The sequence below is a fragment of the Colias eurytheme genome, chromosome 12 (genome assembly GCF_061535395.1).
Source record: "Colias eurytheme isolate Ceu_HAF_F1 chromosome 12, ilColEury1 Martin Lab GWU primary, whole genome shotgun sequence".
NCBI lineage: Eukaryota > Metazoa > Arthropoda > Insecta > Lepidoptera > Pieridae > Colias > Colias eurytheme.
In genome coordinates, this window is record NC_142991.1 from 5,267,920 (window position 1) to 5,291,861 (window position 23,942).

The following is a 23,942-nucleotide window of genomic DNA, read 5'->3' on the forward strand; positions in this document are numbered from 1 at the left end:
AAATATCGATATTATAGAATGCAGAATATTTGAGAGCACTGGCAGCTTAAGCCTGCATACGTAACGATTTATCGTAGCGATAAATCTGTGCAGACCAGTTTGCGCAGTTTTATCGATCGTGTGTATTACCATAAGATCATCGATTTTTCATCCACACGATCGATAAAACTGCGCAAACTGGTCTTCACAGATTTATCGCTACGATACATCGTTACGTATGTATTAGGCTTTAGAGTATATAATATATACTATCTTGTGCTATCTATAGAGAGCGCACAACGAAGTGGGAACAGTAGGCACAGGTGGGAACTACACGACGTTCCCGCCGCGAGCGCTTGTAGTCGTGGTTGAGTGCTATCGATGTGCGTTTCTCTAGAGATTTTTTTCATATTTACGAATAAACATGGTGAAATGTGCAGTTCAAGCTTGCAATAACGATACTAGAAAAAACACAAAATTGAAATTCAGTATCACATTTCATCGATAAATCGATTGTTGTATTTATTTTTATGAAAATAAATCTAGCATCGCGGGGGTGAAATCCCCCAAGTCTAATTCCGCGTTTAAACAATCAAGCTGCTGTCAGACACACTGTCGGACATTTCTTGCGCAAGTTTTCTTGCAGAATGCAGATGGACAGGCGGCCTTACATACAATATCTATGGCAATCTTATACATATCTGTTACCAACGATATTTACATTTATCTGTGGTTGCGGCTTGCAGTTTGCAGTGAATGTCAAATGTGCTGCTGTTGAAGGAAAGATGGAAGCCGCTACAGAAGAAGCCGGTGGAAGAAATCACCTCAACAACGTTTTATCAGAAACAGAAATTTCTAATTTGCCCAATAGTGTTGTAGAAAAAGTCAACTCTTACATTGATCAAAAATTTGGCGAATATTTGACATCAAAAGCTTTATTTGAGACCACCAAATCACAAATTGGTAAGTTACCGGCCTTTTGTAATTCGCTAACGTGTTGGTCTCGTTCCCCTACTTTTATATACCCTGATGCTTGTGATATTATATCAATGTTATGTATTTTCTTCGGTATGAGCGAATATTACTGTTTGATTTACAAGTAATTTTTCTTTATAGTAAATAATGTCTTTGTCAGCTAAATTTTTATTTATTTCCAAATCCCTTTCTCGTAATATATTTAGTTATAGCGGAAAGATAACACTTATAATGGTGTCATGTCTCGTCTTCTATGATTCCATATTAATATTTCCCTCCTAAAAAGTTTTTGTTTTTAAAACTATGATTGAGAGTAATGCATATCCCAATTATGTAAATACTTATATTTCTGAAATTGACTAACGAGTGTTAAGAGTATGTTTAAAAAAATTGGCTTAATTAGTACCGGTATCTCCTTAAATATACATATATAAGCCACAACATACCCAAGTAACTCATGCCTGGTTTCTACTTTCTATGTTCTTTTATGTTTATGATTTTGCGTGCATTCAATGTATGTAGGCTTTTTATTAGTTAGATAAAATTGATACTTGATTTTCTGAATTCAGAACTCAACTTCTATTGTAACTTTATTCACCAATGCTTGGTGTTTATTTTTCATAATGTAGTTTCTAGACATAATCCATAGATGCAAGCATGACATGCGTTTACGTGATTTGTCATACATACATTTCCTGTCTTGCATGAGTTAAGATTTTGTTTAACTTGCACCAATCTAAATGATTGTGCTGCATGTCAGTCATACTTGCAGGATAGAAAATAGGAAGGTTCATCTATCATCTACCAGCACATACTTTGAATGCATTTCAATCATTAAAATAAACAATCATTCATGCATGATACCACATAACAAGCGTCATGCTGCATTACCATCTATGTAACAATATCTAATGCTTTATTTCATTTCAGACATTTCAAAAGATATTAACATTCATGTTTCACTTAGAAATTTTCAACATTTAATTAGATGTTAGTAAGTTCAAAGTAAAATAAATTATTATATAATTAATGAAATCTTTATTTTATATTATTATGAATTAATTATCATTATGGAATTCTCCATTAAATTATTAAAGAATAAATATCTCTTTTAAGAGTGGATCTAAAAATAAAGCATATTGCAACCTGATTATTTTTTGTTCCTATTCTTTTTATTCAATTAATATATTTGGCTAAAACCCTGCCTTATAACTTGAGTTTTGGAGAGATATAACTTGACCACATAACACCCCATAAACATTCACATCACCACCTAACATCCTTGTATGAATGAAACTTGTAAAGATTATAATAATGTCTTTCTGTAAAAACCTATCCTGTTTCTAAAAAAAATTGGTACAAATACATATATTGTAGTAAAAAGGAATATTATATAATAATAAAATATACTTATACCACCTGGTTGGATGGTGGAGCAAAACAATACACTCTATGCGCAGGTTTCTTCCACAGATTTCTAAACTTTGACTTTACTGAAATAAAGCATATTGTTTATGCTTATGCACCTGATTATGCTTTGTTCCTATTATTTTTATTCAATTTGCTGTTTCTGACAGTTTGTAGTTAATTAAAGAAAAAAAGTATATAACTATCTAAAAAGCCTTTTGATTGTTTTATTTTTCATTTTATTGTTCCCTTGTCATATGATTTTTACCAGGTAATGTGTTTTGTTGATTGCCTTACTCTGCTAAATGATGTTTGTTATTATTTCGAAATAAATTCAACAAATTTCTGACTGAGGACTTATAAGCCAAAATGTTACAGATGAAAAAGTTGCTGCCTTAGAAGCAACAGCAACTGAAACAGCCTTAAAGTATGAAGATGCAGCAAAAAAGCTACTTGTTGCTGAGGAGACAATCTCGGAATATGAAAAGCAAGTTAAAACCCTTAACACTGAACTTGAAAAGTCGCGTGAAAAAGTTTTTCGATTGGAAAATGAAATCATTTCTCTTAAGAGTGCTAGAGATGCTGCAGTTGATGAAAGGAATGATCTAACACGGATATTAGAAAGACGAGACACAGAAATTGAAAGGCTAACAGCAAATGAAGCATCCATTTCCCAGCAACTACGTGCTGCTATTGATTCCAAATGTGAAGCATTAGCTTTAAATGATGACATTCAAAGTAAAGAATTATCGTTGCAGTACCGTGAAAAACGATTAGATCAAGAAAGAGTTCTTCTAAATTCCCAGATAAATATTCTTAATGAAGAGGTTGATAGACTCACTTCGGAATTGCAAACTGTCAGATTAAATAATACTAGTAGGGTTGTGAATTTAGAAACTCAACTTGCTGAAAAAGTTGAAGAATTGAATGTTGCAAATGACCAAATAGCCCAACTTAATGAAGTTAAAAAGAATTTAAATAATCGTGTTGAAAGTCTAACCCAGAGATTAATGGAACAGAGGGAATTAGAAAATAAAATTTCTGATGGATACAAAAAAGAACTAGAGGCTAAAACTAAATTAGCTGACTTATTTAAGACAATGAATGATGATGCAGAAGCAAAAACATTGGAGTTAACAGAGGGTATTGCCGAATTACAGAAATTACTTAATGATGCAACTGAAAAGTATGGTGAATTAGAGACAAAATATAAACAAGCTGAAATCGATCATGAAGAATTAATGGAAAAGAAAAATGAAATTATTGCATCATTAAAAACTGAACTTGAACATGCAAATGATTTATTAAAAGCAGCAAATGCTCAAAATTTGGAAATGGCTTTGAGCGATCTTGCCCCTTCAGCAGCTATAGCAAGTAAACTTTTAAAATCAGGAATGTCATTAACTCAAATTTATTCTCAGTTAGTAAAAGTATCAGAAGAATTGGCTCAAGAAAAAGAGGAAAATAAACGCCTCAATATAACTATTAATAGAATTGTGCAAGAATTAGAAGAGAAAGCACCTGTACTACAGAAGCAAAAATCTGAATATGTGGAAGCTATGGAAAGCAACACAGCATTGTCTCAACAAATTGAGTCTTTGACAATTGAATGCAATAGGCTTAGGGATGATTACAATGAGACTTCCAAAATCGCTAATCATTACAATAGAGAGAATACAAAATTGAAAGGAGAATTAGCTGATTTAGGACGGCAAGTGTGCTTTTTGCTAAAAGAAATAGAGCATAGTAGAGGTGGACTTGTTAATGGTGACCATGATTCTTCTCAAAGTAATAGTAATACAACAAGTTCTTCTGATCTTAATTCATCAAGACTTATTTCCAAGACTCTAGTTACATTTATGGATATTCAAGAATTGCAAGCCAATAACCAAAAATTATTACGCATGATTCGTGATCTGACTGATAAGCAAGAAGAATTAGAACGTCAAAAAGAGCAATTTGAAAGTGGGGAAATGGAAAACAAATTAGAAGCCTTAAAACAAAGGGTTTCTGAATTAACTGAAGCTCAAGATAGACAAACGAAAATGGTTAATGGTCTGATTAGGCAAAGGGATATGTTTAAAAAATTATATCATGATCTAATGAGGGGAAAGCGCCACGAAGTGTCTTCCGTTCTTGACCAGTCTGATATGGATAAAGGTGAATCATTTTCAATGGATACATCCCAGGAAGCTGTTACACCTAAGCCTCAAAATGTTGAAATATCTAACTTTGAAGTAATGTACAAGGAGGTTGAAAAGCAATTAGAAATGATAAAAGAAGAATATAAGACTTATAAAGAAGAAAAAATTACAAATGAGAGGATGTTATTTGAACAGATAGATAATATGAGACAAGAAATTTCGAAACTAACTGCAGCCAATAGTAAATGTGCTTCCACTTTAGAATATAATAATGAACGTCTTAGAATATTACAAACAAATATAACTACTTATAAGAAACAAATTCAATCATTAGAAGAAAAAAATAAGGCATATAATTCAACAATAGCTAAGCATGAAGTTTCATTGCAACATCTTAGAGATGAAACTTTAAATGCTCAAGGTAAACTTGCTGCTGCCGAAATTCAAATAGAAAATTTAAATACGAAGAATAAACTATTGAAAGATACAGAGTTACGTCTACAGACTGAAAAGGAAGTTTTAAATAGGGAACGTCAGGGACAATCCTTATTATTAAAAAATCTTGAATTGATAAAAGCAAGTCTGGAACGTGTAGAGGCAGAAAACCGTACTAAAATCGAATCAAGACTAGATGAAGCAACAAGAGAATGTGCAGCTTTAAGAAGAAGACTACAGGAAGAACAAGATCGGTTTAGAGAACTAGCAGCTCATCTTGAACGCCAAACAGAAATTGCTAAGTCAAGAATGCAAGAAGAAAAAGATGCCGCTGATGTATTGAGAAAAGAAATGCAACAACTGAGAGAAGACTTAGTGGAAAAAAATAAAAACAATGAAGAACTTGCTAAAAAATTACGAGCAGCTTTAGCGCCAAGCAATGACAGTACTCTTGACTCCATTAAGAAAATAAAAGAACTAGAAAATAAGTTGTCTGATAAAGATAATGAAATTTCTTCACTTCTTGAACAATTAAATAGAGCCAAAGAACATGTTAAACAGTATTGTGATATATCGGAGGAGGCTGAAAAGGAACTTAAAAATCTCAGTAAAGAGTATGAAGATTATAAAGTTACTACAACAGCAAAACTGGAAGAGAATGCAAAGAAGTTACAAGCCCTGGAAGACAAATGTTCTGAACTTGAAGCAGAGCTATCACTACAAGCTAATGGTGAATATTCTACAATGAATTCCTCTCTTAAGAACGAATTGGTGGCGGTCAAGGAAGAATTAAATAATGCTCTTTCAAATTACGAAAGTTCTCGTAATGAGCTTGATATTGCACGGGCAGATATTAACAAATTATCAGAAGCTGTTCAAAAGGCGGAAGAAAAATATAGTCATGAAATGATATTGCATTCTACAGATATACAAACGTTAACCCAAGTAAAGGAAGATCTATCTAGAGTGCAAAATGAACTCAATGAAATGGTAGCTTTAAAGAATACGACTATTGAAAAAATGGAGTCGCAAAAAGCCTCGTGGATGGAGAGAGAAAAAATGCTTGCATCTGAAAATGAACAACTAATTCAACGTTTGAAAGATCTGAATGATCAAAACTCCTTATTACATGATCAAATCCAAGCTTTGGGTACACAACTTTCTGTTACCCATGCATCTCGATCATTTTCAGAAAGCATGAATGAATCTGGAAATGATTCAAATGTTAATGTATCTATGAGTGAAGATGATGGAAAATCTTCTGAACAATTATTCCAAATTGTCAAGTTCTTACGAAAAGAAAAAGATATCGCTATTGCTAAATATGATATAATACAAGCCGAAGCAATGCGACTACGATCACAGCTTGAAATAACTGAAAAACAACTAGATGAATGCAAATTGGCTCTGGCAGCAGAAAGAGAAAGATCAGAAATAGGTATGGTTACTGTCAATAAACAATCTGATATTCTCAGAAAAGTGGAAACACTCAATGCTATTACTGATAGTAACAGAATCCTCAGGGAAGAAAGAGACACATTGTCGAAACGCGTCGAAGAACTTTCAACACAAGTAAAATTATTAGAGGAACAACTTGTTCCTTTACAAGAAAAAATATCAGACTTAACTTCAAAGAACGAAACATTGCAATCAGAAAATACATCTATAAAGGGAGACTGTGCCCGATGGAGAACAAGAGTTAATGCATTAGTGGAACGTGCGAACAAAACCAGCCCCGAGGATTGGAAGCGTTTACAAAACGAAAGGGAAACATTGGCAAAAATGCTTACCAATGAAAAAGAAAGTCTCCGTAAAGTAACGGAAGAATTAACGGCTATAAAAATAGAGAAAACTAAATTAGAAGAACAGACTATGGCTTTATCTCGTCAACAAAATGTCCTTATGGAAGAAAACAAGAAACTTAATGAAGAATTACAAGTGCTCAAGGAGGATATGGCCAGAGTTACTGAAGAGTTAGCTAAATTAAAAGCTGAAAATAATTCCGTTTCTGACACTAACACAAAACTAACTGAAGAGCTATCCAACAAAGAAGCTTCATTTAATGATATTAAAAACAAGGAAATGCAAATACGAAAGATTGCTAGAAAATATAAGTTACAATACGACGAATTAGTAAAAACCGTTGAAGAAGAAAAGAAAAAGAACGAGGGCGATGCAGCAGCCGCAGGTGCAGCAGCCGCTGAAAGTTCCAAAAAGATTGAAGAACAGTTAAGTGAGATACAAAGTCAGTTGGAAGCTGAGAAGGCTAATAATGAGAAATTAAAACAGGAATTGGAAACCTTAAGAACTGCCAATATGGATAAAGAGGAGAAGGCTAAGCAAGTCTTGAAACAAGCTAAAAACAAAATTGTCCAACTTACCGAGTTGAAAAACGTATTAACTCGTGAATTAGATGAATCACGTTCAAAAATAGATACAATCGAACAGAGCACTAGGGACGAACAAGATGTAAGATTAGCGCTTATAAAATCCCAATATGAAGGACGCCTATCTCGGCTGGAAAAAGAGCGAGGAGAGGTACAGGCTGAACGAAATAGAGAAGTTGAAGCTTTGATGCAGAAAGTAAATATGTTGCAAAGGCAATTGGCTAACCAAGCATCAGCTTCCAAACAACAGGCTACTTCAGATAAGGCAACTACCGAACCTCCAACAGCAAATATTAAACCCATGGCAGGTGAGATGATTTTTATATGTAATTATTGAAATTATTTGATATGAGTTTATTAATGTCATTTAGAAAGTACAATACAATAATTGCTCTTACATTAAATATTTGATTTCTTATTTTATTATTAAAAATATTTCATTACAATTCTGTTGTTGAGAAGCCAGATTTGGTTTAACCAGCATATTTTATATTTATCACTTGCTTCTTTTGTAAGTTAAATGATAATAATCAGCTATTTATTTATTACTCTTGGATTATATCAGATAAACGTTTTAAAATATAGGTGTAGCGCAACAGAGTGTGTCTGGGAGCAGGCGTGGTGGTGAAACGCCACTTGCGTCCATCAGGCCGATGGCGCAAGTCGGACCTACGGCGCCGCACGATGCGCACACAACTGAATACATGCCCGCGTCTTCCTCACGACCTCTCACACGTGCTGCTCTTGCTGCTTCCACCGCACCGCCGGAATCGACGCAGGTACTGGTTCATAAACAATTCATATTATGTTATTCCTTGATTATAAATGTAATTTTAATTGAACGTGAGATTTGAGTAATGAAGTCATGAAGTCGTTGGTTTTTGTAAATTTTGTTTTTGTTGTTTGTAAAAATTACTCATTCGTTTCTAGTGTCATCTAATTGATAAGCAAGCAAATAGTATTATTAAAACTCAAGGCTTCATCAGTAGCAATTGTTAAACTAAGATGGAAAGGTGGTGGGAGGAAAACATATTATTGGTTTCATACAAAATTTCGATTTTGTTATCCTGGTATAATGAATCACGCACCACACATCATAACCAAGCATCAAAACATAAAATTGCAGCTAGCTAGAATATATAAAGGTGGGTTTATGATTTTACAGGATATGGACACCAGTGAAGCTGGAATGGGCAGCTCAGGCTCCAGTGATAGTACAACACAGTCTACAACACATTCCCAAGCCCCTCAACAGGTGTGTACAGTGTAAAAATACTTATGTAATGACGATTCGAAAGTGCTACTAAATAGTAGTCTAATTGAATAAATGAATGTTTGAGTTTGAGTTTGAATGTTTTGCAGGATAAAAATTAAAGGCGAAATTAAATTAAAGGCGAAATGTATATCTTATATCTATGCTTGTTATAATTTATTTTTAGGCGGTCGCTCTCGTACTTCCACGTATCGAACAGCCGAGTGGCGCCAGTTCTGGCTCGTTGAGCGCCGCTGCGAGTTCACCTGCCGCAGCCGCTGCACCTGCACAGCCAACTCTTCCTACTCCAGCTCCAGGTAAATTATTAAGAATTAAATGGCATAGGCTGTGTCATAAATATAACAATTTAATATTAGATGGATTGATGTCAATAATTTAAAACTGAAAACATTCAGCCATGATTTTAGAAATTTTCTATTTTCCTTACAGCAAGCGCAGGGAGCGCTGCAACAGTGGGCACTGGTCAAGCGTCGAGTGTGAGCACTTCGCACGCGACCGCCGTAGTGAGCACGTCGCACGCGGCCCCCGTGGGCACTTCGCACTCGGCGCCCATGGTCACCACGTCGCACACTGCGCTCGGCGTCAGCACGTCACACTCGGGCGCCGGCGTCAGCACGTCACACGTCGCCCCCGGTGTTAGCACGTCACACGTGGCTCCCGGTGTCAGCACGTCACACGTCGCGCCCGGCGTCAGCACGTCGCACGTGGCCCCCGGCGTCAGCACGTCCCACGCTCCGCCCGGCGTCAGCACATCTCACCCGCCGCCTGATGCTCGCCCGCAAAAACGACGCTTACAAGCCAGACCAGTCACGGCTAAGCGGACGAGAGTACAAGTAACTATCTATGAGTTGATTTTTCTTTTAAAGGTCTCTAAGAACTTCCCTATCAATAACAGTACTATCTACACAGTTATATAGACCATTGATTTGTTATAAATTTGTCAATGAGCCAAAATTGCTTCATTTATTTTATTATATTGATTTTTCAAACAAACCATATTTTTATTTATGGATGAAATGTTAGGGTTTCGAAAGATCAGTGGAGGTTGAATATCAAGTGCCGACATCGTCTCGCTGCGACCAAGACGATGAAGGGGTGATCGTCGTCGATTCTGAAGAGGATGATGAAAGATGTTCCGGGACTATGTACAGGGTAATCATTGCTTGATATTAAAAATACAAGATTCAATTTATTACTTTATTTTGCTTGAAGTTAGTTCTTTGATTAATAAATTTATTATAGAACTTAATATATTTACATTCTATTCACCTGCTAATTATTGACTGCACATTAATTATGGAAAGTTATAGAAGTTAAAACATTATTTTTCTTTTTAATTAGGAAGGTGAGGAGGATGAAGAAGATATGGATGAAGAACAAGAAGTCGAGGGCGGGGAAGAGGAAGAAGAAGTAGAAGGGGATGATGGAAACAATGACAATCGACAGGTATGTGCTCGCTATATAAATATATAAAAATTTGAATATTTAGTATATTATTTTAATTAAAAACACATCACGCGCGCGGGTGTAACCGCGCAGCACAGCTAATACAATCCCCGTCCGATTAGGGCCCTTCTGGCCTCCTCCACTCAAGCGACAGGCGACAGCTCAAGCCGAGGTTCCTGGTCCCCGTGGCGGGGGGACGCCCTTGTGCATGTCGCTACCAGGGTGAACCTTCAGTTCACCCCCGCGTCCGCGTTAAAATGTAGAAGCCCTTCTGGCTAACATTGAGAGACACCACACAAAAAAAAAAAAAGCTAATACAAAACTTTAAACTGATATTGAAAATACTATAGTCTATACCTAATGAGTAAAATAACAATAATAATATACTAATTAAAAATAAAACGAGAAATATTCATAAAATTTACATCAAACACTCCCGTATATTTAGTATGAAATATGACTATTCCAAACATTTTAAATGATGGGTTTTACTTTTTTATTTGATTTTGTTCTTTAATTAGTTCACAAATTTTAATGAAAGTTCATTTAGAAACTGTAAATAGAGCTTGATGTGGAATACAATGGTATTCCAAAACAAGGATGTCATTTCGAACATTTGCTTTGAATACAAAATGTATGGGAAATAAATTGTATGAATGTGCGTTTCATGTAACATTTTTGGATATTTCTCGTTTTATTTTTAAAAAGTTATTGTTGTCATTTTACTTATTTGGTGAAGTACTTTCAATAGTTTTTTACATACCAACCTGGTTTTATTAATAATTTATAATTACTTAGCATTAACTAAAAAATATTTTCATATTTACACCAGAGGCGGCTCGTGACAAAATTTTATGGGTGTTCACTTGAAATAAAACACTGAAAATACATGGTTTAAAGCAGTACATTTATCAAAAAAATTACTTATAAAGGAAATACATACGTCTTTCTTTTTGGTGTGCAAAAATATCTATAACTTAAAGCGACAAGACATTCGTAAATATCTGTTGTTGCTTCATCACAACCACACAACCACGGTGTTTTCACATGTTGTTCAGATTTAAACACACGCGTATATGTTTTCGTTTTTGTCGTACATTTTTGCGTAAAATCAAGTTCAGGCCGTGGCGGTCCCTTAGCTTTACATTCAAGCCGAATTTGTAACGTTTTATCACACTTTTTAATGAACGCCACATTATAATTATTGTTCATTTTAACACTCACAAGTAATACTGATAACTACAGGCTATTTCAACACGTATTTTATAATTTTAATTAGAAAATTGCATGAATCGCGCGGGTGCTTTGAAGTTGACTCGAGAGTCGAGTGTTTGTTTATATTATAGACGTGGCAACTGGCAACGTCGCAATCGCTGTCCTGCCGGGCGGTGAAAATGAACCGGCAACGTTTGCGGGTGCGGCGCACCGAATTTTGCTACTTTTCCATAGAAAATCTTTTGTTTCACGCGCAGGGCTCTGGCAAAACCCTCTCTTTCACTCCTATTGGATTTCGTATTAGGAAATGTACTAAATCTTTTTTCATTGGAGCGCAATCGTGAGCGCTCCGCTTCGCGCGTTACATAATACAGTAGGTATTATACAGGTGTATGGGATGATGGAATGATGGATATATTCATGGGTATTAACAGTAGTTTTAAAGATTACGATTGATTTTAAATAGTAATAATTAATGTTAATAATTAAATTAAGGAGTATGATTTTATTATAATTATTTATGGGAGTTCACTGCACCAGCGCTCCTTAGGGCGAGCCGCCTCTGATTTACACATCAACAATATAATTGTTACGTACTTAAGGGTGTAATCATTGTTTTTCTATAAGCAGCACACAAAACTAGTTTTTTATGTTGCCAAAATTTCTTAGAAATATACGTCTATCGTCATAAACAGCCGTCTCGCTATTACAAATAAACCCATTACCCATGGAAATACATATATATTATGTCTATATTTCCGTGCCCATTACCCTAGCATATTTACTTTTTATTAAATTTTTTTTGCTATCTGCACTTTTTTGCGATGGATGACGTCACGCGGCTGTTATTGTGACAAGGTTCCATCGCAATATCACCGCGTGGGGCTTATATCTATATGTTGTGTGTGTAGCAGGAGTCTCCCTTGCAGTCGCCCGAGGCGGGGTCGGGCGGCGAGGCGGGGTCGGGCGGCGGGTCGGAGGGCGCGGACGAGGCGCAGCGCGAGGCGGACAGCGAGCCCGCGCCCGCGCACCAGCAGATCGAGGCCATCAGCAGCGGCACCGAGCGTGAGTCACACAATACAGGCTTAGAGATGGAGTAACGTGGCTTTTGATGTGGTAGAATATTCATTTTAATGAGTTTCTTGCCGGTTCTTCTCCATAGATACTGCTTTCCGAATCGGTGGTAAATGTTAAAAATATGTAATGACTATTGGAAAGTGCTTCTAAAAGAAGTCTAATTGAATAAATAAAATATATTTGAGTTTGAGTTTAATGTTGGATTGTAATATGCATATAAATTCTTTTATACCGCAAATTTGCGTTATTTATTTAAAAAAATATGGTATAAACTAAACTGTGTATGCGACGACACGACGACATTTAAGTTAATACATAGATATTAAATATAACATTAAAATGTGTGTAGCGTTGTAAGTAAAAAGAGTTTAAAATATTCCCTCATAATCCACTTAAGTAAATATGAAACTAAGCAACTATGAAAATAGATATGGAAATTTGCTGCATGCAATTTTTTTATTAATAAATAGTGTGCATTAAACAATTTATTTATACTGATAATCTTTTCAGCGAGCGGTGCATTGTCAATTGGAGGCAACGGCGGTGATGACGGAGACGACAGCATCGTACCTTCCACACCAACACTTTATGTGCCAAGACGAAATGATGGGTAAAAGTTGTTTGCACATATTCCAGATATCATTGAAAAACTATACACAGATTTTTTTTTACATAAATAAAGGCTTTGCATTATTGATCAAATATGACCCCTTAAAACATACAAACACATGGACACTAACTTAATAATGTTTATATTTACAAATAACATTAAATGCTTATATGTATGTACTTGTAAGTTGATGATCACATCTAACTGGTTGTGCAAACGCCAACTTATAATACTTGCAAATGTAAGCACCTTTTATCTGACCCGAGAGGTTACCCCGACGGAAATACGATGGGTTGAAGGTATAGTGTACAGCTGTCTGTCTGTGGGCATCGTAGCACCTTTGATTTCTTTCTCAATATATAAAACGCAAAAGTGACTGATCTATCAACACACAGTCCTAACCTATTATTATGTAGGCTAGACTAGGAAATAATTAATAATAAATTCTTAATGGGAATAAAAGTTTGTACCATGAATGACCACGCGGGCGAAGCTGCGGGCAACAGCTAGTATAATGGCCGGTTTACAGGGCCTTAGCACTTAGATACCAAGTGCGTGTAAACCGGCCATATTAATACCCTATGAAAATGATGACGGGAGTTTTAAGTTACATATTTTTGTTTTTATTTAATTTATTTGTTCTTCCTTTTGAACTAAACTGTTTGGAGACCAATATGGAACGCGACAGCATACATAATGATATGATGTATGAGCGGGTTGGCGCGGAGGCGATATTCATTTTATACGAACTGTTTACTTTAATTTTTTAATTTTTTACTATATATGTGTATAGGTTTGGTGAAGCGGTAGTATCGCCACTAGGCGGTGCGGAGACGACATCTTTTTCACACGAATTGTTTACTTTTGTTTTGTACTACGATATATTATTATGTGTATTGCTAGGTTCGGTGAAGAAGTATTATTGCCGCTGGGCGGAGTGAAGGCGACATTTCTCTTGCATACGAACTGTTTACTTGTTGTCTTTGACATGATTTGTTTAATTTTATTTTGTACGTACGTTAATACCAGGTTCTGTGAAGCTGTAGTATCGCTGGGAGGAGTGGAGGCGACATCTCTTTCATACGAACTGTTTACTTTCGTTTTACTGCTATTTATGTGTACTATCAGAGTGAAGCAATAATACTTTCGATGGGCGGCGCGGAGATGTCTTTCCTTTTATATGAACTGTTAACTTTGCTTTTCTGCTTTTAATGTGTGTTGTCAGGTTTGGTGAGGTTGTTGAATTGCTGATGGGAGGCGCAAAAGTGACATACCTTTCAACTGTTTACTTTTATTGTATTGTTATTTGTGTGTATAACCAGGTCCTGTCAGGCGGTAGAATCAATTTTAGGTTGGAGAATGAAACCCCTTTCACACGAACTGTTGACCTATGTTTTGATAAGTGTGTATTACCAGGTTCGATGAAGCGATAGTATTGCTGCTGAGCGGTGCCGAGGCGATATCTCTTTCATACGAACTGTTTTTTTTTAATGTTGGAGCTAATAAATGGGCAGGTGGGTCACCACCGCCTATAAACACTAGTAACACTGGAAGTGTTTTGAAGTGAAATTTCATTAGGCGCGTTGAGAGTAAAATTTCTAGATCGTGTCATGACAATACCGTCACGTCATGAAGTAATGCGACGATTTTGGTATATTTGAATCTTGTCAAAAAGTTTCACTTCTGACACGTGTGCTCGGCACACACGTTCTTTTTTTTAGCCTTTTATTTAAGTTGGTGTTCGTGTGCAGGTTCGGCGAGGCGGTAGTGTCGCCGCTGGGCGCGGAGGGCGCGGGCGAGGCGGGCGGCGCGGCGCGGTTCACGTTCGCGGAGGCGGGCGGCGCCGCCTCGCACCACGACACGCACGCCGACCTCGCCGCCGCGCTGCCGCCGCCCGCCGCGCACTCCGCGCACCCACGTGAGTACCTTACATACAGTGCTGGACGTACAATTAGAAACACCTAACGCGATGAATTAGTTATCAAATTTATTGAACATATGTGTAGTAACGTGGACGTATAATAAGAAACACCTAACACGATGAATTAGTTAACAAATGTATTGAACATATGTGTAGCAACGTATTCAAAATTAAGCATTATTTCATACTAGCTTTCCGCCCGCGGCTTCGCCCGCTCAGTCAAAGATAAACCCGCATAGTTCCCGTTCTCGTCGGATTTCCGGGATTGTGTCATTTTCCCGTGATAAAAAGTAGCCTATGTCCTTTCTCGGGTAAAATATCTCCATATTAAATTTCATGAAGATTGGTTCAGTAGTTTAGGCGTAATTGAATAACAGACAGACAGAGATAGTTACTTTCGCATTTATAATATGTATTAGTATGGATGTAATAGAACATCCGTTTTTTGTTTTTTGTTAATTTGTTGTCCAGACTGCCAACACTCGCAAATCAGACTTCAATTAAAATTGTTTTTTTTTTTTTTTTAAACTAGCGTTTGATTAAAATTATGCAATTTCTTATAATTAACTTATACTTAAACTAGATAAACGGGTGTTCTATTACACATGAAATAATGCTATCTCTAATGTTTAATTAAATACATTTGATGACGTCCTAATTCATAGTGTTAGGTGTTTCTTATTATATGTCCACCACTGGTTGTACCTGGTTTGAAAGAAAAAAAGAATTTATTGTCCTCGACAGAACTAGACACAACACATAAACCAGTTACAAAACATAAAACTAAAATAAATAATCACAATACTGTGCTCATAATTCGATGACAAAAGGGATTGTCTCAGCTAATACTTGTGACAACGTTCGAAAATCAGACTTCAATTAATTTTTTTTTATTGAATATGGTCTGTGTGGACGTGGCTTTGCCGTGTTCAGCGACAATGAACCTATTTCATTTTAATTCAAATATTATTCACACACAAAGTTATGTATATTATACGCCACTTACGTTTGTATTCTGTAAAACACGAAATTTGCTAGATATTTTTATGAAATTTAAAAGTGTTCGGAGTATAACGTCCAATTTACAAGGGCAAAAGACATGTTACTAGTAACCTTCCAGAAGAACTAGATAATGTTTACTTTCACCACAATTCAACAAAATTTGATACTTTCACAAGAAGTCGACTAAAGTTGATTCTTTCACCACAATTCGACAAAATTTGTTTTCAATTGCAAACCCATTTTCGTATCAATAAATGAAAGTATGATAATTAATGCGACATGTTTTGAAAAGTCACCAAACTGTATTCAAGTTAAGAAAGTGACCCTTTAAAATATATTCACTTTCACAATTATTTATTTTAAATTTTCAAATAAGATGTAAAATCGTGCATAATGCTTAGCACTTGGCCTTGTTTAGGAATTACTAATCAAGGTCTATATAATCGTATAGCATTATCCAATTATTTTATATGACATGCGATATGTTACCAACATAGCTTGGGTTATAATGTAAGAACTTAACGCTAGTAATATCCACTAAATATTAATTATTGAATATATTTCGTCAAACTACTGTCAGGTGTTTAAATACAGAGTTTAATTTTCAATTAAAACACCCACATAGAAATAATGAAAACAAGAAAATTTTAATAAAGATATAATAAATGTAGAGAACAATTGTTTCTTAAATGCCTTGTAAATTATTCATGAATATCTAATTATGTATGAAATAGGTTCAATTTTGAAATAAATTAAATATTTAAAATGGTACATGAATAAATGATAACCATTGTTTGAATTAATAATAGGAGGCGATAGTAACGAATCCCGTGAATGGGAAGAGTCAAGAAATGAAGAAGAGGCTGCCGCAGTGAGCTCACAAGGAAGCGAACCTTCATCACCACAACAGGTCAGGATTTTCATGGTCAAATACTAATATTCTATATTTGATATTTTTTTTTTAGTATTTTTTTAGTCTTATCATTCAGAAGCTTTTTATTGTAATTGTCAATTGTCATACTCGCTTGCTATTGTTTAGGAACTATCACTATCCCAAATACATCACATATTTTTTTGCAAAATAACTAAGTAGATTTTAAGCAGCTGTGTAAATAAACCTGAAATGAATACACTTTTTTGTAAAATTTGGTATTTTTATTGAATTAAATATAAATTACTCTTTAAACGGTTCAAATATTAAAACTCATAAAGTCATTGACCATTATCTGTATAATTTATGTCACTTGAGAAATAGAATGGTATTAGAAGTAAATTGAAACACGTGTATCATTGAATGAATGAATGAATGAAAAATACTTTATTGCACACTTAATACAGGATTATAAACTAAGAACCATACAAGTAACAACATGTACAGAGGGCGGTCTTATCGCTGTAAGCGATTTCTGCCAGACAACCCGAAAATTTAGAAGGATTACAATAATTATGGTGGTGGTGCATTACAAACTTAAAATTTTGATATGAACTAAAAGAAAATGAATAATAAATAATAAATAAATATAAAATATAATTATAACCTAAAGAATAAATATACATAAATAATAAATCTATAAATAAATACATCATAATATATATATTATATATAAATATATACATACAAATATATACATACATACATACATGTGAAACTATAAAAAAATATGGGCAAGGAATAAATTGAGTTAAGTAATTAAAATAGGTAGTTATAATATAATTAAGATTACAATTGAGATAGATATTGCTTTAATGCATTTTTGAACACAGTTATTGACTGAGCACGTCTTATCGATTCTGGAATAGAGTTCCAAAGGTTGATTGCAGTCACAGTGAAGGAAGAATGGAAGAAATTGGATCTGTGGGTAGGGATCATTATTTGATACGTTAATATTTGTGTCAACTCTTTAATCGTCAGTACTGTACTGTGACGTCACAAATGAGCACGAATTGAATCTAGAATTGCAATTATAATGTTGTTTAATTTTGTAATAAGTCACTAATTCCTGTACCAGAGATTAACTATGCTCAGTTCATTTATCCTGAAGCCTTGAAGAGATCCATATCGTCTTTTTGTGCGTATCTAACTAAATTATGTGTACTCGATTGTTTTTTGTTATACAGTATAGAACCTAAGGTTTAAAATTTGTATTAAATATAAAGTGTTCTATTATATTCTAAGACAATTCCCGATTCCAGAAAGGATGAATTCATGTATTACAGTTAATTTATTAAGCTATTGCATAGCTTCTATCGCGGGCCTTGAGCGCGGGGACCGAATTCAAAAATTCCGTAACGAAAAAACCTCACGCTCCCCACTCCGACGGGCACGGTAGTGTGGCTTGAAGGCATAGCATGCAATAGCTTTACCGCGGCAGTCCCCGAGTGCCACACGTCTTTTTATTACACGCTTTTTATTAGCTTCACCTGTATGTTTGTATGTTTGTTTGGAACCGACTTCTTTGGGCGCGATTTTGACCCACTTTAAACGGCCAGATTTCGTTCAAACTTTGTAGATTTATTGAGAACCGATGACAATACACTAATTTGGTAAAATTATTCCATTTTTAAATTTGCAAAAAGCGTGTTTTTTAGTTTTTTTAAACTATTATGTATTTATTTAAATTATACATGTTTGTCAGCAGGTAGCGGAGGAGGGTCGCGAGGCGGAAGCGAGCGCAGCGCCGCGCCGCGCGCCGCACACGCCGCACTCGCCGCACACGCGGTGGATGCGGGCCGCCGGTATGTACTACACGCACTACATATGTAACTAACAATATATGGGCAATGCTGCCTGACATAAAGAAATAAATAAATAAAAATAAAATATGTACACATTGAGAAATAAACTAATTATTTATTCCAACACACAATACACCCTATGGTCCGGGAGCCAGCAGCAGATTTTATGACCAAGTTCCTCTCAAGCGGTAATTAGTAAAATGCATCAAAGTATAGTATTATGAAGCCTCGTGAACGTCAGCTGGAGCTCGGTTGGGGGGAAGAGCGGTTGTAGCCTCCCGTATCAGCTGACGGTTTTTCCACCAAGATACAGCCAGCTGACATATATATTTATCCACAGTTACATATAAGGTATCATCAGGTAAATTTTTGTTTGAGAGGAAATAACGGAAAATAAATTTTTCTTTAAATTTAACTTTCATGTTGGAGACACCAGCTGACGTATAATACACCATGTTGTAACCAGCTGACTATTTTTTTTCGTTGAGATATTGGGTTAGCTACAATTTGACAAATTTTTAGCTGAGAGGAAATGAATGAATGAATGTATTTTTTTTCCTATGTGCGTGGGAGGCACCCCCCCAACCGAGCGCCAGCTGACGTTCACGAGGCTTTATAATACTATACTCTCATGCGTCTGACGAATTATCTCTTGAGAGGAAATAGTTAACCAAATTTGCACCTGGCTCCCTAACATCTTACATCTTACATCAATCCCATACATTGCGGTTTCTATGTTACTTTCTAGCGTTTTAGCCTTTTGTCTAGTCCTGCTATTATACATAATATTATATGCGCATGACAATAATATGTCAATTTAATGTGTCTACAGTTTCGCGGCTACTAACTTTGCGCTCATTGGTCCATTCAAGGTCTCAACTCTTATGACCTTGCTCCAAAAGACGTATACATATTGATTTAACGAAAAAATAGAATGAATCTACTTACCTTACCGAATTATATTAACATAATTAATGTTTAAAAAATGCGTTCTTCATCTATTTTGAATAAAGTCAATCGAGAGCAAAACGTCTCACATACCCAAAATTATGATAGGTTGTATTTTACAGACCTTGTCACATGGATAGCAATATCAAATACCTATGTACATATATATATATATATATTTTTTTTTAATTTAAAATTTTTGTTATCCCAAGGGCAATTAAAAAAACAAAATAATGTTTTCCTGATTGCTTCTCAACTAAAGATATCTAAATAATTCATTCAAATAAGAAAACCAGGAATTTAATTTTAGACTTGTCATGGTTGTATACTGATTTTACAATGTTTTTAATTGAATGTCTTCATATAATATATACTTCCTACGTAAATTCAAAATTATACCAGGTCTACCACATTGATTTTAACCAACAAAATTATTCTGTAGCTCGTCTTGGCTCTACTTGTCTAAATCCTAGATAAAAACTAAATAAAATGTAGGTAGCCTATGAGTTATGACACTCCTTTCTATTGGTGAAAGAATTTTTAGAATCAATTCAGTCAATCCAGAAAATACCCCCAACAATGTCACAAATTTAGAAAATTTACCTGTTTATAGTATTTAGGATAGAAAAATACTCTTAAAAGTTCAAAAATGAAAGAATATAATGTTCAAAAATGAAAGAATATAATGAAAGAATATTCTGTGTATAACACTCAAAATAACAATTATAGATAAGCCAGCATATCTAAAATTCTGAAACATCATACATATTAACTAATAACTTTACATATTTTTATTTTCAGATAGTGAAAGTGGGCCCCGCGGCCGGGGAACGCGGCCGAGAGGTCGCCCCTCCCGTAGATCACATGGCTATACAAGGTTCTGAGGGCAAGATGCTCTAAGAACCCTTAAAGACTTTATTTTTTTGTTTGGTATTAGGTACTTTCATCTTGCTAAACATTCCCAACGCCATTCGTGCGTGGGAATCAGTAGATATTTATGATAAAAAACTATAATATGATTCGTGTTTGCAAGGACTGAATTATTACGGTGAAACTTTATTAAAATTGAGTAATTAACAACAATTATATGTTAACTCCACTACATTATCCAACCTGCCGTGAAAAAAGCAATAGTATACGAATTAAGATTATTTTGTTGTAATATATTTATATCCTTTAGCAAGTCGGACTAATAATAGTGGTGATAAAGAGCCCAAGTTAATATATTCTCCATTGTAAAATTAGAAACAAGTTCTTTACAAATTCATTACTTACATAGATGTTTTCATTTCAGTCTTCAAAGATATAAAGATTGGTAGATTGGTTGAATTTAAAAATTTCCACAATAGTTATTTTATCTAAAATAATATATTTACGCACTCTTCGCCTCTGTATGTCTCTGGTGACTGACGATTTGTTAAAAAAAAATATTAATTGGACTAGTTACTCACCACTGTTGTTTATTTTTATTTTCTTTTAATTCGAGTCATGTTAGTAGGTAGTGTAATAAAAAGTTAAGGGCTAGAAAAGTGTTTGTGACTAATTGATAAGAAAAACTCCGTGAGTTTGAAAAACATAATTCTTGCAAAGATTATTGCCTATTAATAAGAAACAGTATAGCAGATCATTTGATATACTTTATCTGACTTTACATATAAAATTCATTCAATAAAGTATATCTATTGTGTTTGCAGTATTATACTACATCAAAATTGATTATTCAAGTGTCTTATTGTTAAATAAATAGCTCGAGATCCGTTACTGTTTATAATTTTTTACTTCAATCCATTTAACTAGTAGTATAGCATATGCTAGATTTAAGTAAAATAATAAATATCCAATGAACATTTCCATACTTTATAATTGTATTATTGTTACTTATCTAGAATAATAAAGTATATAATATAACAACCGCTTTCAATACACCCATTATTCCCATTTTTATGTCATATAAGATGAAAAGAACAGAATTAATGATAATTTGTAAGTGTATATTTTATAAATTAATAATAACCAGTTGTTGTCGCAAAGAAAGATTGTCATTCAACTATGTTCTGTGTCTATGTGGTCGCACTTAACTAATTGTATACGTATACGCAATATACTCAATATCTTTTATTATATTACAAGAAATAGGTAGTCTTTCATAGGTCAAGTGAAATCATAGTTCAACAGTTACTCATTTTATTATATACCTATTTGTTCTTCTGCACTTTTATATATTAAACGGATGATCACACTCAAAAAAATGGAATCAATTAACAGACAACAAAATGACCTAGGATGCTCAATTTTAGATAGTAACTAAAACCAGTGCTTACCCACACAACAAATCGCTTCTAAAACCTGTTAACGTCGCAATTTACGTAATGGCACAGAATACATAATATTATTTAGTACCTAAGTAATGGGGTACCTATTAAACCACAGAGCAAGTAATATAGTAGGTACCACTACCAAACTAAAGCCTGATGGTAACTAAAAATGTAGCTATAGACACCATAAATGGAGAAATCATGGGATAATACATTCCTGATCATTATAGTTACCTACTTAATCTATCGTAGGTAATTACAATTAGGTACGCAAATATGAGCAATTTTAAGTTAACCTTCAATCTTCTCATTTCAAGGCCACTACGTGACCACAACTATTTTACTGCCTATTTAGCCTTTTTGTCTTTCTTTAAACACAATTACGTATATTTTAAGATAGGTATACTTACTGTAGGGGTGCAAGACAACGTCAATGAAAAAATTTAGAATTTAGGCACCACAATTACAAATTTTAATTATTAAAGACAGAACATTTTAATTATATACGTGTGTCCTACTTTGGTACCGATCTACATATTGATCAAAATACGATAATCAGACCAGTTTTTCGCTCGCGTTGGACAATGGAATGATTAATTACAATATACCTATTGAATTAACTTATCCAATCCACATGGAAATCGTATACCTAGATAGTCTACGACTATGCTTTCTTTGTCTAGTACCTGTGCCCGGCCATATATCGGCCAGGTAGTTATTATGTGTGATCAATAAAATCTCATAAAATTGTATTTGAAATCTACCTACTATATTTTGCCTACCCACATTAGGTACCTATAATTTAAAATAAAAGGTTATTATATACCTACTCATTTTAGTGTTCTTTATATTACTAATAACATTCAATTTGAATAAAATTCGATGTACTTATGTTTATAAATTGGTTCATTATAGGTACAAAGATATGAAAACACGTTTTTGTTTTGATATCTTATTGAGTTTTACCTACCTGAACCTGATCTGTTATGAAAATATTTAGAATTTACAAGCCTATACAATATACATATAATATAAAATAGAATTATATATATTAATTAATAGAAGTCCTACATAATTATATTATGGTTTTTTAATTATTTATTTATTTTTTTTAGAAATGCATAGGTATAAGTGTGTAAGTAGGTATAAAACATTTTGATTTTGTATAAATCAAACTCAGGATGGTTTTAGAGTAATTTTTATTTTAATTCAGAAAGTGGTACAATCGCCATAGTACAAATAAATTGAAACAGTTGAATATTATCACATGGGTGAATAATATGCTACAACTATAATAACAATGCATATACAAGTCAGTGAGTGAAAATTGCAAAATAAAAATATTTATCACCATAATATAAACATAATACACCAATAATCTTAAGCCTTAATCCTAATTTCACCATATGGAAAGAATACTACAGATTAAAGTGAATTTATTATTTAAAAGAAAGAATTTAGTATCCATAAACATTTTCATCAGAGAAAGCGATGTACAGGAAAAAATCTTCGTCGTGATGTTCTTGATAGAGCGATCCCATTGTGGCAGATGTGGGTGGAATTACGTTGTTGACAAAGAAAAATAATGCGTCCTCGGGTCGTAAATGAATGCGTTTTCTGATCAAAAAGTAAAATTGGCCAACAGTTAAATCAGATGGTACTAAATATTTCTTCTTGTCGAGATCTCCAAGCCTAGCCTTCGGTGCTTTCTCCACAATTACTGGTACTCTGTCGGGATACTTTCTGCGAATTTTCTCACCTTCCGCCTTCCGTTTTTCAAAGGAATGTTCTTCTTTATATTGAAACTTCATTTTTACTACTTTTCACAATAATTTTCTAAATATGTAGTCAAACGAGTAAATGCGACTTGTTTTTTGTTTTTGCGTTATTGTTTTATAAATTCAATGACGCAATCAGCTGATATGACAAATAACAACAGTGAACAGACAATGATCGACAAATGGCGTCGCTGCGCGTCGATATTCAATAACAAGCACAGATAACAGAAAGAAAGATTTATATCAATTGAAAATAGGATTTATTATATACCTGTATGAACAGGTAGAAACTTT

General features: G+C 34.3%; 2 protein-coding genes across 6 annotated transcripts; one reads left to right on the forward strand and one right to left on the reverse strand.

Moving 5' to 3' along the window:
• Nucleotides 1-724: 724 nt before the first annotated feature.
• On the forward strand, nt 725-21,472 carry Mgtor (nuclear basket protein megator). 5 transcript variants are annotated; one of them, XM_090108137.1, is made up of 14 exons: nt 725-942; nt 2,740-7,635; nt 7,913-8,106; nt 8,493-8,582; nt 8,767-8,896; nt 9,030-9,433; nt 9,624-9,752; nt 9,942-10,046; nt 12,176-12,326; nt 12,849-12,948; nt 14,700-14,866; nt 16,681-16,781; nt 18,508-18,607; nt 20,357-21,472. In XM_090108137.1, the coding sequence occupies exons 1-14, from the start codon at nt 765-767 to the stop codon at nt 20,437-20,439; spliced, it is 6,828 nt and encodes a 2,275-aa protein (XP_089964263.1). In that variant the 5' UTR covers nt 725-764; the 3' UTR covers nt 20,440-21,472. The 5 variants fall into 5 exon arrangements, with proteins under 5 accessions (XP_089964263.1, XP_089964264.1, XP_089964265.1 ...); XM_090108138.1 differs by having other exon boundaries at nt 18,511-18,607; XM_090108139.1 differs by having other exon boundaries at nt 12,191-12,326.
• A 1,580-nt stretch (nt 21,473-23,052) lies between these two features.
• Nucleotides 23,053-23,870, reverse strand: Atg8a (GABA type A receptor-associated protein autophagy-related 8a). The gene has a single exon (XM_090108134.1). It carries the CDS (start codon nt 23,679-23,681, stop codon nt 23,328-23,330), a length of 354 nt encoding a protein of 117 aa, XP_089964260.1. The 5' UTR covers nt 23,682-23,870; the 3' UTR covers nt 23,053-23,327.
• Between the last annotated feature and the right edge of the window lie 72 nt (nt 23,871-23,942).

What these genes read in the sequence shown, in the direction of transcription:
- Mgtor (XM_090108135.1), top strand. Translation starts at nt 765, where the DNA reads ATGGAAGCCGCTACAGAAGAAGCCGGTGGAAGAAATCACCTCAACAAC. An exon ending in GACCACCAAATCACAAATTG is followed by an intron (nt 943 to 2,739) that starts GTAAGTTACCGG and finishes AAAATGTTACAG; the next exon opens with ATGAAAAAGTTGCTGCCTTA. An exon ending in GAAACAATGACAATCGACAG is followed by an intron (nt 10,047 to 12,172) that starts GTATGTGCTCGC and finishes TTGTGTGTGTAG; the next exon opens with CAGGAGTCTCCCTTGCAGTC.
- Atg8a (XM_090108134.1), bottom strand. Translation starts at nt 23,681, where the DNA reads ATGAAGTTTCAATATAAAGAAGAACATTCCTTTGAAAAACGGAAGGCG.